Source organism: Poecilia mexicana, unplaced genomic scaffold (genome assembly GCF_051168715.1).
Source record: "Poecilia mexicana isolate PSO_F unplaced genomic scaffold, ASM5116871v1 scaffold_2, whole genome shotgun sequence".
Taxonomy (NCBI): domain Eukaryota; kingdom Metazoa; phylum Chordata; class Actinopteri; order Cyprinodontiformes; family Poeciliidae; genus Poecilia; species Poecilia mexicana.
Window position 1 is genome coordinate 38,728,691 of NW_028263371.1, and position 18,398 is coordinate 38,747,088.

General features: G+C 39.8%; 2 protein-coding genes across 3 annotated transcripts in view; one reads left to right on the forward strand and one right to left on the reverse strand.

Annotated features, from left to right (window-relative positions):
* Positions 1–8,150, reverse strand: part of col4a2 (collagen, type IV, alpha 2) — a 54,328-nt gene extending 46,178 nt beyond the window's left edge. For both annotated transcript variants that reach the window (XM_015003114.2, XM_015003105.2), the window contains exons 1-3: positions 7,901–8,150; positions 7,561–7,681; positions 7,423–7,474 (exon numbers count right to left, since the gene is read on the reverse strand). In XM_015003114.2, the coding sequence (XP_014858600.2) occupies positions 7,423–7,474; positions 7,561–7,610 (102 nt within the window). In that variant the 5' untranslated portion in view covers positions 7,611–7,681; positions 7,901–8,150. The remainder of the gene's footprint in view (positions 1–7,422; positions 7,475–7,560; positions 7,682–7,900) is intronic.
* Positions 8,151–8,208: 58 nt separating this feature from the next.
* col4a1 (collagen, type IV, alpha 1) overlaps positions 8,209–18,398 on the forward strand; it is a 43,430-nt gene continuing 33,240 nt past the window's right edge. Inside the window, exon 1 of the mRNA XM_015003126.2 lies at positions 8,209–8,396. Within this exon, the coding sequence (XP_014858612.2) occupies positions 8,331–8,396 (66 nt within the window). The 5' untranslated portion in view covers positions 8,209–8,330. The remainder of the gene's footprint in view (positions 8,397–18,398) is intronic.

Sequence of the window (18,398 nt, forward strand, 5' to 3'; positions counted from 1 at the left end):
TCAGATGATTGATTGGACACTGGGGCATGAGATGTTAAAAGCGTGGCATATTGTTGTATGTCCTAAACCTACTTTAAACTTCTACATAACTTCATCCGTGGTTGTAGGAGCCATTTATCTTTTCTTGTGTTTATGGCCACCAGGGGGTGTATTTGTCTGAAGGGCGGTTGGATTAATTGATGTGATTCTGTTCAGGTGTTGGTGATGGGAACAGTTTTCTACTGTGCTTCATTTGGATTTATGTCGGATTCATGTGGATCTAAATGGAAATAGTAAGACAATGGATACTGTACGGAAAATAAGTTACTTTAATATAAGTCAAAGTGAAGATTGAGTGCATATAAAAACCAGCGCCTACCAGGAACAGCAGCCAATAGCCTAAAATACAGAATTTTAGCCGCTACAACAATAAGGTTATGTCTTGAGGCACATTAATGATGTTTGTTCACTAATGTTCCTAATGTGAGGAGATGAGAAAAAGTTAAAATAGTGAGATTTATTTTGCACTGTATCATCTGAAACATGTTCTAAAGAACTTGTTGGACAGAGTTTACACTATATATGTACGGCGTAGTAAACACTGACCAGGGGTCGTGCCTGACAGTAACCGCACCCCTCTTCCTTTTCCTGTTAGTAGCCCCCTCTGAATGATCAATTTTCTTTTAGCACATTTCTGCATGCACTCAAGATGTTTCCCATAAAGCCGAACATCACTGAGCCCAAACACTTAAACACACATACCACAGCTTCTGCACGCGCAAGGAGGAAAATGAGGTTCACGCATCCTGCTAATGAGGAAGAGCCACTTCTAATTCTGTTCTTCTAGTAGCCAACAATACAAACGAACATTATTTGCCCTTCTCAATCTACGCCGTAGCGCTTGGTGTTCATCGTTGCACATGCATTCTTGTTTAAGAAGGATATTTGTACACCGGTGGGGCCGGCGGCCAAGTGCAACAAGCCTTTCCTCTGATTGACAATGCAGTATTGCAGCAGAGACTAATCAAACAATCAGCACCAGAAAGTCACGTTTTACCAAACAATAAAGGTTACCTCTGAGCTAACGATACATGCAAACAAAAGACACACATTGTGTGCAGTCGTACACACATCCAAGCACATGCTTGCTTATCAAAAAGGCAAAAATGCAGAGAGGTCACAGGGTTCGTCTCTGACGTGTGGCCAAATACACGAGTGGAAACAAATTGCCAGGCTTCAGCCTCTTGCAGTGCAACACACGGATTGATGCGTTTAGCGCACGCACACACACACACACACACACACACACACACACACACACATCAATGTCAGGGAAGCCCTACTGTTCTCATCCCAGGCTGTAGCTTCCTGCATAGCAGCACAATGGGTTCTTCCCTTGATTGTGACAGCCACTGTTCTGGCCATGTTTCCATTTTGTTATCGTAGGCAGACATCGCCCCCTCGCCCCGGAGGTGAACCTTCCTCCCCGATAAAACGGTCACACTCAACAGGTCGGTCACGTGTCTGCTTTCCACTGGGCGAGGCCATTGCATGAACATCTCTCTTTCACACACCGAGAGAGATTTAAACCTGCAGGTCAATGTCAATTGACCTGCGAGCAATTGACATTGCATGGATGTTCAAAAAATAAAAAAATCCACTCTGATCTGCATTTATTTTCACCATGTGGCAGCAAAAACTGCACATGTAGGAACAACATCCATCACAATCATCCACTTAGAGACGAGGGAGGAGGTTAATTGTTTAAGCAGACGTCGATGCGAGGCTTCCAGGTAGAAAACCGCAGCCAAAAAATGTCTCTTCCTCAGACTGAATTTCCACAGTCAGACGTCCCCTGCCAGCATCGCCTCCCAAATTCCACCACGCACACACTCTCACGCACATTTTGAAATCTATTCACAAACACATGAAATCACATCAAAGCCTCTCAAAACGTTATGAAGCATCCTGTTAGCATTTCTGCCCCGAGAGCCTTCCTTCCTCTGCCAACAGACGCTGATAAACGATATGTTTCTGCATGTTGTTTGTGTGTGAGTTGCGGGTGGGAGTTAAATGCATACATGCAATCAATTTTTAGCGTTGTGAGTCTGATAATTCAGTTTTCCCACCACAGTATAGATACAGAAAGCAGTGTAAATTGAATCTGGCTCAAAGGGGCAGCATACTTCAAACAGCGGGTTCAGAAAAGTGTGAGAAAAACATTCGTAGTGCAAAAAAAAAAGGTCCTGTACTTCCTCAGAGGAGGGATTGCTGCAAAAACAATCAAAGAAATCAACTTGAACTTTGGCCACTTGAGCTTGATATGTTTATTTGGATGGATGTGACAAACCTAGGAGCTAAATACAAAAATACTAAAAGTCAGTGTGTTTTTATTTTGTCCATCAAATTTGAGTTCAAAAAGTAATTGCCTTTGGTTATTGCAGATCAGAATTGATATTTTTTGACAATTTTTGGAGCTGACTAAGTTTTTTATAATCCAACAGTGGGGGCGTAAGGTCTGATCTAAGCTAGACGTTGTCAGCCACCAGTTTCATTTCAGGGCTTGTGCGACAATAACTCCAACAAAAATGGCAAACAGAAGTTTTTATGAGGTTTTATTTCCAGTTATTTTAGCAGTACTTTTTATGACAGCAGTCTTATAAACTGAAATCAGGTGATCCAGTGAATTATTCAGTCTTGCAGAAATCAGATTGTTCGGTCCGACTCAGATCAGATCCTGAAATGATTCTGATGCTTTCTGGACAAAACACACAACAGTTTTTTAAACAATCCAGCAAAGATGGAACCTTGTGTTTGAGTATTTTTATATTACTCATTTTATTTGAGCGGCTGGAGAAAAATCCATTTTCGGAAACCTTCAAAGTTTTTATTCATCAATTAATCAGTCGATGTGGAAGCCTGGTCTCCCTCTTCTGTTTGAGGAAATCATTGCATACAATATTTTCATATACACTATTTTAGTTTTTCTTAATTGCAACTTACTCTTAAAATTTTTTTAAAACATTGCTGCAGTTTATGCACTTCTGTTGTGGCCTTAATCAAGAATGCGTAAACACGAATGAAACACGTTCATCTGTATTTGGATACATTTTATAGTGACGTGGCAAATCTTTTTCTGTTTTAGCTCCAATTTAATGTGCGGTTTCAGAGGTTTAAGAGTATTAAAGGTAAGAAAAGATGTTAACCATTGCTGCAGTGAAGAAGTGTTTGCCTCCTTACAGATATCTGTTTCTGCTTTTACACCATCTATTTTTTTGGCATTCTTTTAAGGGTTTCATTTAGTCAAATCAATTTTATTTACTGGTAAATGCAGCAAATACAAAAAGTAGTATTTGTCATGTTTCATTTGCCAACAGGAAAAGTTTTCTAAACCAACCTGAGCCTGTGTGAAAAGGCTCAGGTTGGTGCAACCTAAAAACTGGTTGTGCCTCCTTTGGTGGCAACAACTGAAATCAAGTGTTTGTGCAAACTCTGGTCCTCTGCTCTGAGCAGGAAGGCTGCCATTCATTGGTAGACCTCCTGGTGTGCTTTGGATGGCTGGTTGCTAAACGTTTCTCTATGCTGATACTCCAGTTTCTACCTTATCTGAGTAAAAGAAAACAGTATTTAAATGTATTTTGTTCATTTGCATAAGAAAGATAACAAAGAGCTCAGCCAAAAATCCCCAGCACACATCTTCTGCATGAGCTTCAGCCGAATGCTGCAGAGTCGTAGACCACGACCTTTTGGCTACGCAGTTCCATCTGAATCCTCAAATAATCTGTGATTTCACCAGATTAACTCGGATGATGCGAATGACACAAATATCCATAAAGGTGGTTTTCTTACAAACCAGATTTTTCCCCTTTTCCCTTTTTTATACCTATTTTTACAATGTAAACATATCTTTTCACCTGAAAGTATCAAGTTATATCTTATAAAGTTTTAATTGTTGAATACAAATTTCGGGTTATAAGACTGCTGTCATAAATAAAAAACAAAACAAACAAAAAAGAAACTTGTAAAATAACTGGAAATAAAACTTGATGAAAACTTCTGCTTGCCATTTTTGTTGGAGTTATTGTCGCGCAAGCCCTGAAATGAAACTGGTGGCTGACAACGTCTGGCTTAGATCAGACCTTTCATCCCCACTGTTGGATTATAAAAACTTAATCAGCTCCAAAAATTGTCAAAAAATGTCAATTCTGATCTGTAATAACCAAAGGCAATAACTTTTGGTTTGTCTTGTAATAAAAAAAAAAAGAGGTCAATATTTATTTCTCTTCTTGCAAAAATAAAAAGCTGCTTTTGGGACAAATGAAGATAGTCAGAAAACAAAATTACGCCTGACCTAAAAAAAAAACTACGATAAGGAAAACTTTGATGTAGAGATTTCCGTTCAAAGTAAAGTGTTGGGGTTTGTATCCAGGCATCAAAGTACACAACTACAGAAATAATTATCTACGTTAAACAAGATTTCTGTTAAAGCTTGCCAAAGAAATTCAGATTTCATCAGCATTCTCTTTGGTCTGTCGATGTTACATCGAATATCCTGCACTGATAATTTATCTGCAACAGAAAAACTAAAAACTGATTTTTGATCTTTTAACAACTACTATTTCATTTTTTTGTGTGTCAAAAACCAACTGCAACAGCATAAATAGCAGTCTCTATGGCATCTTATTTAAATGTTTTTAAGTTTATAAGCCTCTATGAAGATCAACAGACCTAATATTTTGAGCAACTAAAACATCCGTCTAGACGCTCACCTGCTAACTCAGGGATTTTACTGATCGTGAAAAACGTGAGAATCACGACTGGAACAGCCATGAGAAAGATGTCTGGAGAACTGCAGCTTCAGTGAGCGCAGGAATTCCAGATCTAAATCGTCACACAGAAACAGACGGTGGGAAATGGCTGTACACTGGCTTGGTTCAAAGAAGCGAAGCTGTCCCATGAGTCAGATTTAAAGTCTGATATTAAACTGGAGCATATTTCAAAAGCGGAGCTTTCAAAGTAAGAAATTCTGAGACAGACAGGAATCATCAGAGAAGACGCATCGTTTGTTTGTCTAACTGCATCACGTATCTCGTAACACACAATCGGTTCGCACCAAGAAAACGAAGCTGTTCTTAAGCTCTTTTCATAGTCATCCATTTGATGCTAAACCCGTCTGGAAAGAGCACGAGTTGTGCTAAAGTAAATTTATCCAGTTGACCCCCGGTGTGCTAAAGAGATGCTACACAACGCACAGAGGAGCTGCGCTGTGTCACACGCTTCTAATCAAGAGCTAGGCAAATTTGATAAGAGCCGGGGACAACTGGTCTTTTCATCAGACTCAAGAAAATAAGTTTTCATCTGAGAGCCTTGGGTATGATATTAAATAACTTGGAGAGCAACCAGACAGCTGACACCCGACACAAATAAACAGCAAATACATTCACATGGTGCTAGTCAGTACACAAAGCACATGTGGATTTCTGCGTCACGTTGAGCTCGATGATGAGCAAAGTTAATAAAAGTTACAGGACAACAGGGAGTCAAACTAACTTTTATTTTATTACAGTGCAATAGGAAGTCAAATATATAGAAGTAATCTACAAAATGTACATTTTTGAGTATGTCTCCATCTTACAATCTATTTTATAGCGAGGGGTGACACAATGCAGCCAGTTCATGAGGAGAGGTTTGGGTTTATTAGAATGAGGTTTATTTTAACCACATTCCTGGGAACAGTAGAAATATATCTATATTTTTTATTTTTTACAAATTGTGTTTTACAGGATCTGAGCAGAATGGAGTCCATGTTTCAGCAGACTTAGCTGCATTATTCTCAAAGTACTTCCAAATTATTAAAAGGATCGTTTGCTTAGTCGTGTTTTTTTCATCCTGTTATAACTGAGTGTCATCCAGTCAATCTTTGTCAATCTAACAGGGCAACTCAGGGACTATTTCTCTCCTGACAGTGAATGATTAGTAAGACAGACTTTGTTTTGACTAAAAATGACACGGCGTTGTCATATTGCAAGATCTTGTTTGCACACATAGTTTTGAGGTATTCACCTGAAATATGGGATGTAAGCTCTCTGGGTTTTTTTTTATGCCTGAATAAGTTTTGCATTTAAAAAAATGCTTATTCAGGTCATTTACCTGAATATATAAAGCTTTTTTAGTCACACCAAACACTCAAAACGCTTCACACTCCAGCCAGATCCGCCCAATCACACTCACAAACACACATGCATATTGATAAACTGATACACAGATTGGTAGGGAACTTGTCCTGACATGCCTTGTCCAGAGACACATCAGCATGTGACAGGCAGAGGCTAAAATGGAACCAACAACTTTCATATTGCAAGACGTCTACTCAGATAATAGACATCCATCATCTAACGAGATAATGTTAGACGATGGATAACGACTCAGATGATTTATATAAACTCAAAATGACAGCAGCTGGCATTTTACTCTCCAGGTTTGGAAATAATTCACAAGTCTACCATTTTTTCCAACACACTTTACTGGTATGTGTGAAACATTTCCCCTCAATACAATACATGGTTTGATTGATGCTTATTTTCCCCAAGTTGTACCATTTTATGTTAGCTCTTGTTTTTATTGGTGGTGTTTCTGACCTGAGTTATGATCATTTAACTCTTATGAAGCTAGTGATGGTATTAACTGAAGACACAACGTAATGTCCATACTGTAGATCAGGCATCTCAAATTCCAGTCTCTGAAGGCTACCGTCTTGCAAAACCTTGTCGAGGTTAATGGCTGAAGAGGTAATTAAACACAATTGTTTTATTTCAGCAACATTTTGCAGTTTAAAGTCATACAACAGCCTCTTGATTAAATTTAAGGCCAAATTTTTACAAGGTTATTTCAAAAGTGTTATAAAGGACATAAAAGGAAAAGAGAATGGAAATACATTTTATTTAAAAGTCTTCATTTACCTCCGAGAATGCATACACTAAAAAAACTCAGCAAGTTACCATGCAGGAGGCAGAGGTCATGACCTCCCCTTCACCCCCCTCTGTGCCAGGTCAAGAGGTCAGGAATGGCACAACATAACCACCCTGCAGGATCTCATTTTAGTTTTTTGTTTTTTTCTCTTTTCCTTGTTAAGAACCTCAAAATTACAATATTCTGCCGCTGAACGGCAAAGTGACTCACTTTTGCAGCAACTTTTATCTCTTGTTGATGTTTTCTGAACCAGTCATGCCAAGAAGAAACAGAGGAGCCCTCCTACAGAAGGAACTCCCCAACCCAGACCACACCAGACACTCCCACTGGAAACACACGCTGAAAAATCTGAACAGTTCCAACCAGGACAAACCCAACCCAGAGGGATGGGATTGATTTTCTGTCGTAACTGCAACCAGGCAGCATTTTTGTAGTGAAAAAAAAAATCATGAATATGTGGGAAATAAAACTTACAGCCTGCACTGTCGAGGCGAGGGCGGCGAGGAAGAGGCAGAGACGCAGCACCCTGTTGATGAAAACACACTCTTATGAAACCCAATGGAAAATATTGCGCTTATTTTAAATTCTGGAAGCTGTTAATGGTGCGCTTACCTCAGATTTGTATGCTCTCTATCCTGCTGACTTTGCATGGTCGCACTCATGCGGTGCGCAAACTCAAGTCCCGCGCCGCTTCTTCACCTTTGAAGGCTCACTTAAAGCATGTTTACTCAACCTGTTGCAAGCAGAAGCAACTAGTGTTTATAAATGGTTGAAAAATGCATAATATCCACAAATCTAAGCAGTCAGAAACATTTATCTCTTAGTCCAATCATCTCTCAAATGTTCCCCGGTGCAAAAACAAGCACTCTAGTTTGCAGTAACGCAAAAGATACGCATGTTTTCTTTAATCCAGTGGTATAAATAAACAGTTTTATAAACCTGCACAACTTACGGCCGCCTCTGTTACGCGCGTAATGGAGAAGAGGTATCACGGGCTGGAGAGATGCTCCGGTTCCAGAGCCAGAGAAGTCACCGGCCCCGTCACCAAAGTGATAAAAAACTGCCCCAGAAAATCCCGCAAAAAAAGCCCCCAAAGTGTCCCGAGCAGTTCCTCTCCGTACAGAGAAAAGTCAGAGTGTTTGTAACAACAAGGTTTAGACTCTGTCTGTCCGGACGAGAGGGTGGTCGTTTTGGAGGAAGGTGGGAGGTGTGGTGCAGCGGGAACAAGGAGCAAGTTGCATTGATCAGAAGTTCACATCGTCTCAGACAAAGATGCAGCTGAACGCACCGTTCGTGCTCCGCAGATAAGCCGCGAGTTAACCGAGGACAGAGGCAGAGGAGCGGGCTACAGGGGCTGACTGAGCGCGCCGCAGTTTCACACGATGCTGTCACCGCTGCTGCTGCTGCTGGCGGCTCTCTACTGCAGCTTAGACCTGACGCGGGCTGAGGTGAGTCCATGCAAGTTTGTGTTGAACTCAGATGGAAACTTGTGCTAAAAATATATATTAAGTGGCATCAGTTAAGTCTACATTAAAGCTTTTATATCCAGCCGTATGCTCCTATCACTAAACAAGTAAAAAGATTTTAAGGGGCATTCAATTGTTTCACCTTAGGGGCCCTCGACACTAAAACCATATTTGTGTGCAGAAGTGTATGGCCATTTTATTCAAAATACAACAGAGTTATTATGTTAGCAACATGCTTCGTTTTACTGTTGTGAAACTTCGTGAGATCTACTGAGCTCTGGCTCCTCCACCTCTGTTGGAGGGAACTAGAGGGAAGGAGAAGGAGGAGGGCACAGGGTGGGGCAAACGCCTCCAGTAGCTGAAGTTTCTGTGTGGGACTAGATTGTTCTTTAGAAAGGTCTGGCAAAGCAATAAGGGACGCAGAAAACTGTGTGCAGATCTGACTGTTGTTGTTTTAGGGATAGCTCAATTCTTTTTATTTATTTATTGATGTTTTGATCTTGGATACACTGTAGAAAAAAAAAATTAATTACCCTGTTACTCTGTGCTATAATGTTCAGATAACTTAGATTTAGTGGAAGTTATCCTTCTTTCTTATTAGCTGGCATGGAATGATTAACTCTGTGTAAATGTTTGTTTTACATCATGTTGATTTGTTGTGAATATGAATTGAAGCAATGTTCTGTGTAGCTTTCACAGTTCACAGTTTACATCCAGTGCTTACATTGAGTGGTAGTTCTTTCACCAACAGTACCAGCAGTGTTTCTTGTTGTGGGAGACATGACTCGCCACTTAGGGTGCCAGGAGCGTTCATTTTTAGCTTGGTTCTGAGTTAGCCGTGCCCCAAATGATTGTTTTTATTGCTCTTGTTTTATTTGCATTCAATGGGAATGAGGTGCCTCCATGTTTTATGCAGAGAGTAAGCGGGAGAAGAAAATATGGCAGTGATGCCAGTGATGCTCTCTGATTAAAGCTTTTGATTTGGTGCAACACTAAAAGTTTACATCTCAGTTTTTTACTTATTTTGGTCATCGCTAGTTCAAAATATAAGCGTTAGTCCTTATATACTACACATAGCAGATTTTTTAAAGACAGGTTAGCATTGATGATATTCAACTTCCCATGTAAAATAAATGGGCCTTAGATCACTTTTACGGACATTTGTTTAATTCACAATTGGGCCATTTTAAGCTGACAACAAGAAATCCTACTGCATGTCCAACCTCTGATGCTTGGGAACGTCAGAGGTTCCCAAACTGTGGGGCGTGTCCCCTAGAGGGGGCGCGGGAAGCCGTCTGGATGAAAAAAAACAAAACATGAACATTGTATGCGCCATTCTAAGGTAAAAACCTTAGAATGGTCAACTCTCTGTTATTCCTGTCAATTTGCTACAGTAGAGGCTTCCACACTTCCCATAAATGTGTCCTCTGTCACTTTTATCAGCAGTTAAAACTGTTTAATCCGTTGTTAACATGTTGTAACCTGTTTTTCCGAGCTGCCTTTAAACGCAACATGAGCGCTACGACGCTCGCCCTGGGTTTACACCTGTGAAGGAGACCTGCTGCTGCTGTGCAGAGCTATGTAGGTTTGTGTTAGAATCACGGCAGCAAACCAGCAAAACGCAAAGAACTTTTCACAGTTTTTCCCTCCAAACTAACCGACTGTGTTGAGTAAAGCTGTTGGATGCAGGTAATGTTAGCTAAAAGATGACTAGCTAATACATCACCTTAAGCTTAACAAGTAGCCTGTAGGTTACTGATTTTGTTGTCTATGTTCAGCTACGTACATTTATTTTGCCACCAAAAAAGTCGGTCCCCCCCTCCCCTCCTTGTTCTTAGAGACAGGGAGTCTCTAAGAAACCCCCCCACACCCCCACAGCGTCGTTCAACCAGACAGCCATTTGTAATCCATAGGGGACCCCAGAAAATGTTTGGAAACCACTGGGGGGCACAGAAGAAAAAGTTTGGGAACCACTGGTTTACAGAATACAGTTTGGGAATTATGAAATCCATTTAAAATTGTGATAAAACTGATATCTTTTTTTTATGGTAGGATACAGAGGTTCAACCAGGCCCCATTCATACAGGAACTGCCCTTGACCGGCGCCCTGCTGAGCCCCACCTTCTGCACATAACAATGCATCACCCTCCTCCTCAACAATGCCCATCCTGTGCCTGTGTATAACAATGTATCGGAAAAAAATGCTTCAATCTTAGATGCAATGTGAAAGAAAAAAACAGAATAAAGTTAGCCTTAATCTTGAATTGTCTAACCAGTCCAAGTATGCAGGACGTTGAACTACAGATGTTAAAAATATGTCCAGACTCATTAAGAAAAGATTATAATATTTCTTTATTTTTGGGCCAGTATACACACATTTCTAATTAGTAGACATGCGAATAAGCAACACAAAAGGTAGCATTATAACTCTCTTCATGGCGTCCTCTTTGGCCTCATAGGAGAAGGTAGAAAGCCCATTTCTCAAACTTCAATCTTTGAACACAACTCTGAATAAGTTGGACACGATGCCAACAGCTGTCTCACAAGTCTTCCTTATCCAAACTTTTTCCTGGAAAGAGAAGAATTGCTCTCTGCTCTGGGAAGAAAATAGAGTACTGAGTAAATGAAGGAATGGGGAGAAAAGGGGAAAAATTCACCCCATTTCCTCTGAAACATGACTAACACAGCATGTATAACACTGAATGCCATATTTAGTTCTTACCACATGATGCATTTTTTCCCTATTGCAGTGAATTAATTAGTTTTTTGGGTTTTTTTTACATGGTCATATAATTAGTGTTTCATTAAGAGTGAATACTGACTCATAGTTTCTGAACCCCTGGAAGATTTTGAAGGAATTCTACACTGTAAAAAAATAAGATCATAATAATAATTTCATTTGCCACATATAATACATTTGTTCTGCACAGTTCATCTGAAAAACAAATAAACCTACAAGATGGCATAATCTAAAGAATAAAAAGCTCAATGTACCTGGTTGCAAAAGTTTGTTCCGTGGATCCCCCGGCTTTCACAGTTCAATATTTTTATGTGGAACTTAATTCAAAATTATACATGGAAAATTGACCTATTTGCTAATTTTTCTATGTAGAGGATATCGAAAATGTCTTGACAAACCATTGACTGACATTTGCAAACCAGCCAATCCCAAGTGGCATTCTTATTCCTTGCTGCTGATTGGCTGTACACCCCAGGATCAGCGATAAGGAAGACTTGTACATTATTTTAATGCTAAGATGGTTTCCATGTGTCTATTGCTGCATGTTAAAATATATTTGGTGTTTGACCAACTACTATAGACAAATATTCACCGATTTCAGCTCCTTGCAGGTGGTTGTGGTCCGTAACCCTTGGAAATAGTGGACTGATTCTTGTGATCCTTTGGAAACTCTTTGCAAACTGCAGCTTTAGCTTACGGATGAAAAGTCAGGGAAATCCAACTAGGACAGCTGAACTTTTAATTCAAGTTACTAACATTTTACTATAATTTATAGACTCAAAAAGACTGAATGCTGACCTTTCAGTCACTGTAGACATCAATTATGATAATCCATTTGAATTCCTGACAGACTAAAGTAATAAAACATATCAAGTGGCAAAGAGCAGCTCTCTTGTTTTTGTCCACAAACATGCAACAGACACAGAACATCTGGACAGACGCTGGTATCCGTCCAAATAACTTGCTGCTAATCAGACGACGGCAGTGAAACTGGAGTATTTTAACATTCTGGATTTATTGTTGTGAGCTGAATGTGTTCCCGTCCACCCATGGGAGGTCCACAGCAGGAGGTTTGTGATCCACTCAGGCCTCTCATCAATCCCGAGCTGCTCTCCTGCACAGTGGGACGGTTGTCTCAGACCTAACTAAGCTCACAAGCTGATGTTAAATTTAGCAGAAAATCTAATATGATCCTTACAATTTCCATAAAGGGCTTCAGTTTGTTTGACTTCGACATCAAAATGTAGAGACACGTGACACCGATGGAAGATCAGAAGAAACAGATCAGGGTCAAGGAAAGATGTACCCAAATATATGATAACCTTTGACCCGTAGCAGGTCAGGCTGACATCGGAAAAGGCGAACATAAGAGGCAATATCCTAAGGAAATTTCTCAAGAATTTGTTTGCTACTCAAAACATGGAGTCAGGCATTTAAACTGGTCAGAAAGAAGTATGAGTGTTTCCTAAAGGAAGCAGAGGGCAAATCAACAAATTCCTGGAATAAGTGTTTGTGTGTGGGATGTTAGGCGGATGGACCATAGCAGCTGTTGGGAAAGTCAAGTTTCTTTCCGCTAGCTAGTTCAAAACTCGCCTCTGATGTTCAACACAGCCCTAATGTGACTGACAGAGGCAGCATCTATCCTGCTCCTCAAACAGCTTGCTGAAATCTAAGAGCTGATTTGTTGTTCTTGCTGTCCGTACGCGTCGACAGGCCTGATCCTGTAGACAGCCCCCCCCACATGGGCAACAGCTGAATCTGCCCCTGTGACTGACCACCAACCACGCAATGCAACCCTGGGAATCCACAACCTGCCTGTTGTAAAAATGTCTACATTTGGAAGAATTGTGCCCATCTTTTAGTCTCTTTATTTTAACAGGCGCCTCTGGAGAGCAAAGATAACTCTCCCCTGACCTTGTTACTCAAGGGACTGTAGCAGGTATGTCCTATTTTCAGAGCAGCCTGAGAGTCTGTTCTGTCACAGAGAAGATTAAACAAGTAGCCTAAAAGTAGTTCCAACTCATGCAACATGGGGGATACATTTCACTTGAATCTGTCTTAGCTGCTGTTTTCTCCAAAACACCTGTTCTGTTCTGCACAATAATATTTTCCACTCTTTAAGACAGACTCGATCCTTGGGATTGGTTAATATCCTTAGGCACGTTACAGTGCTGAAAATTCATTTTAGCTACTCCAGTGTGTAATTAGTGAGTCATAAATGACCTTTGTGGTTTGGACAGAGATTTTGGAATGGATACATCCATCTGACATGGAGGTGGGAAGTGAAGAGTGATGGGGAGGAAGGCTGCTGGAAGAACATGAGGAGGAGGAAAAGGAGAGACGTTTGTGAGCCCCCAAAGTGAAAGAATGTGTGTCGGAGCCAGTGATGATATGCCGTGACAAATCTTTTAGTCTCACTTTGTGGTCCTTGACCTGGACTTACATCTTTTGCTGCCAAATTGTCCAAATGATGGAATATAAGACAGTGCCGACAGTATCTTTAGATTTATGAGGGTCCTTTCCTTTTGTACGCTGTTCAAATCTCGCTTGGTTTGTCTTCCAGTTGTTCATTTTTGAATAGGAGTGATTTTTGCGTTGACTTGCTGTTGATAAGGTGTTTAGACAAGGTTTCTGGTAAACAAAAATGCCTTGATTGTCTTTTAATGGCTTTTCCAGAAGAATGCAGGCAGAATATCGGGAATGACTTATCTTTTTGTCAATGTTTATGTCATTTGTGCCAAATTGGTGCAGTTTAGGAGATGAACAAATTCTGCATTTGGAACCAGTCTTCTTTCTCATGTCAAAAAAAAAACATTTGGTATTCATTCATCCAATTATCCATCGATATTTTTCTATTAGAGATCAGACCGCCGGGGTAGCATTTTCACTTATCCATACATTCCTCTGTCTAATGACAATCTTCTGCTTATTCTGGTGAATGCAAGGTATTTACAGACCTGGAGGGACATATATACCCCTCCAGCAGGTTGTTGGTCTCCATCCTGTGGGATGGTCCTGGAAAACCTCTATAGGGAGGTACAGAGGCTTCCTATCAGTTGCCTGAGGAACCACGACCGAGTCCTTCTGATGTAGAGGAAGCTCGTTTCAGCTCCGTGGAGCCTTAATTTTGTTGTTTTGGAGTCTAACAGATGGGGGTATTTAAAGAACCTTGCCTTTTGGTCAACTTTTTCTTTGCCACAACAATAAATGCAGCATCTGCATTTTGACTTGATTTGTCCCCAATTAACGTATCGATCTCCTGCTCCATCATGCCATCGGTCTTAAAAAGGACCCCAAGATTCTTCTCCAGCTGAGTGAAAGACTGACCGTCATCCCAAACAAAGTAGTCCACCCTATTTAGTTTATGAGTCACAGCCTCAGACATAGACGAACTGAGTCTTATCCTGACAGCTTCACAACTGCTCCAGTGCTTGCTGATAGCCATGGCATGTAGATGCCAAGAGAACTACATCAGAGTTTCCTGAACCAGAAGCCTTTCTCTCCATGACTGAAACTTGGGACCCTGTCCATTAGCAAAACAGACAGGATGATGATGAATAGCCTTCATCATCAAACCTGCAATGGGAACAAGTTTAATTTTGTGCTGAAAATGTGGACATGGTTCTTGCTTTGCTTATAGAAGAACCAGATAAACCTTAAAGTCATCCCCCTCAAAAGGCCCATGGGGGATGGTTGTAAACTCTCCTGGTCTACATGGACTGGAGTGAACAGACATAAACCTGACGGCAATATTCAGTCTTCCAGTGTCATAGCAACCTTTGCCAAGTAAAATCTAATGGAAATCTCAGATCATGCCTATGGAATTTAAATAGCAGTTGTTTAAGGTTTCGTTCATTGTTTAGAATCGGTGCTTGATTGCAAACAATTTTCTGGTCTTTTCAAGCAGAAATAGTTGGAGTTTGTCCTTTGTGGTATAGGTGCTCTGCTATCAGCTGGCTGATGAGGCTTTTACTGCTCATTATTTCCAGATGCTGACCTCGTCTATGATGTTGAAGATGAACTGAAGGATAATTCCACACATGCTGGCTTTAATCTTGCTCTTAGATGAACTCTGCTTTTTCTTTTCTATCAGCATCCAGCATCACACTTCGTCCTTTAGGCTGCGGCTTAACCTAATCAGAATAGGTGAGACATGCATAAAGCCATGCAGTTTGTTACTAAAAGTTTGAATTCGAGTCATTCACATTAAAATATCACAACTGAGGCCCTGTCCACACTAACATGGATGTTTTGCAACAGACTTTTAAAAACTCTGCTTTTTGTTTATACATGTGTACCGTAGTTTATGTATAGAGATTATTAGAAACTACAGCAAAGAATCCCATTTACATTCCCTCTATCGCTTTCTATGCTAAAAACCACAAGAGTGAAATGATCTTTATTCTTTTGTTCTATGTTTGTCTCAGTTTATGTTGCCTTCTTTTCTTAAACTTGAGATATAAGGTGAATAAGTTTTGGTCAGAAGAAGGTAAACTGTGTCAAAAAAATCTGTAGCCAAGCACTTTGTTAGCCGTGCCCCATGTAAGGTTCAGCCTTCTTGCAGTGTTAATGTTTACCACAGAATAAATGCTCGTTCTCCTGCATTTGGAAGTTGCTTCAACCATAAAATGATTGCAAGTTAAATAAATGCTCGTTCTCCTGCATTTGGAAGTTGCTTCAACCATAAAATGATTGCAAGTTAAAACAATTTAACACACAAATTAATTGGAGAGATTGAAATTATTAGTCACAGCTGTTTAAGGCTGCCAAGTGTGATTAAATATTCTAACCAAATGTTGGTGCCACACCTTCTGCTCATGCCCAGTGGACTTTTTGTTTTGTGCCTATTTTTGTCAGTGTTTAAGTTTGATTTCTCCCCTCATCCTTTTAGGCCGCTTTCACCACAGATCAATTCAGAGTATTAAATCAACAACCTGTTGTTAAAAGCATGTTATGTGTCAGAAAGATAAGACTATAAAGTGTTTCACATCAGTTCATATAAGATGTTTCATTTTAATCTAACAGGGTTTATCTTGTTGCTGCTCTGCGAAAGTTTTCTCTAAACCAAAAGCAAACTTTTACAATTGAATTTAAATGGTGCATGGGATATTTGGATTTTTAATCTTGAATGAAAGAGTTAGAGCTTAAACTCTTTCTCTGTTCTGCCTCAGTTGAACTGATGATCTAGTTTTCTTCTTACTTTACCCAGAGAGGTTGAAGCTTTGACTCTATGAGTCAGAGATCGTGTTAAATCTTCTAAATGATCACAGCTTCCAGAACCTCATCATTGCACCTAAGCACACAGAAAACTGCAACTTCTGTAAGGAAAAGGAAATTAAGTGAGTTTTTGTGTAAGTGTACCTACAGCTTTGTTTAAAATGAAGAAGTTGAAGACAAAAAGGTTATACTGCAGCTACAAAGCCCTTTGTTCTAATAAAAGAGAAAAATTAGCCAAACAAAGATTTAATCGAACTTGCATGACTTGACTAGTTTATTCAGTGAGAACCGAATGTTCCTAAACTTACAATGAGACGATCACTTAACATCATTAAGAGTCTGACAAACCACGAAATCCTGCTGCAGCATTCCAGTTAAGCCTTGTTCAAGGTTATGTTTTTTTTTTATCTCACTCCTAGTCTTCTGGCATTTAGCAAATCGTTTTAGTAATCTAGCTGACTTACAGCATAAAATATTTATCAAAGATGTTTTTTATAAACACTGTATGTAAACATATAGTTTCAGCTGCAAAGCTGGCTAAATGTCAATTTAAAGTATAAATTAAAGATAATATTGCAGTGTTTTAATTTAAACTTTGCATTCTGACTCATGTTTTTTTTTTTAATTTATTTTAGAAGAAAAAATATTTCACATTTTGAACCTCTCACGAACAAAGACAAAACATGCTTGGTCTGTAAAAATGTCTCACTTAACTGTATTCAATATTGGATTCCACAGTTTTGGCTAAACATGACGCAGACGTGCAAAATGATGTTGCTTTCTCCTGTTATTAATCACACATTAGCAGGTGCCTGCCTGTGACAGATGTGGCTTTAGTCTTGCCAATGCCTGATTAAAATAGGCTAGCTTGAAGTGGCAAGCAGGTTGTCGTGTCAGGACGTTCTGTAAAATGGTCAGACAAACGTCACAAGTGGTCCAGTTTGTTGTAAAGATGCAGTTCGCTTCCTTCCTCCTCCACAGACACTCATCAAGATTCAAAGTTGGCAAAGAAGTGGGAATAAATTGGAAAGAACAATAATTGTCAGCTGTGTGACGGGTTAAAATGACTAATACATCATAACTGTACCGATTTGAGAGGCACATGCCTCATCTTTGTCCCATAAATGAAATCATTTATAGTTTCTGATTTTTTGTGTGTGTGTTTTTTAAAAACCTTTCAACAAGTCAGCACAGATCATCGAAGGCGGGTTTTATTTCCTTCGCCTGAACGTAGCTTAAATCCATCCATTGGAGACTCCATATCATAACTGTGCAAACACTATCTCACTGTATCTTTACTGGAATTGGTACAAATAAATAGGAGAATCGATCGCAGTAGCAGAACGTGATTCCAATCCAGCTGTAATTCAGATAACCTGAGATGACTCGTGTATCCGTCGCAACAGCCTGGAAGCGCCTTCCTGGCAGAACAGATGCTTTATTCATCCTTGTCTTTCTTCTTGTCGCTGCCTCTGCACAACACTGTTTAATAGCTGTTTTCTGAAAGGCTTAATCAGATAACTCTATAGAGGAAACACGTTAAGCCGGTCACATGGTGGGTTTTTACCTCAGAGGAAGAAGATACCTTCTAATCTCTTCATCTGGATTGAGGAGTTAAATGAGGAAAAATTAAGCTGTTGTGATGTAGAGCTTTCTTCAGGAGTCTTGTAAGGAACTTGTGGAAGTCAAATCTGGAAGTTAGACAAAGCAAATGTATGAAACTGGGCAGCTTTGCAATGAAAAGTTCTACAATGAAACGCAGTGTATAACTTTGGAGCCTTTGTCATTGACAGAATGTGAAATTCACTCATGAAAACCTTTATTATCTCCTTCCAGTTTTATTTCCTCTCTTCTGGTGCCCTTTTCTCAGACTTATTTAAGGCACCAAGGACAGAGAAGTAAAAGTTTTAAAAATGACTGTACAATTAGAGATCTAAAAAGAGTGGCATGCATAGGAAAGAATTGAATTTCTGACAAATTGAACAATTACATGTTCTTGATCTAAGTCATTCTATTGTAGCTTTGTA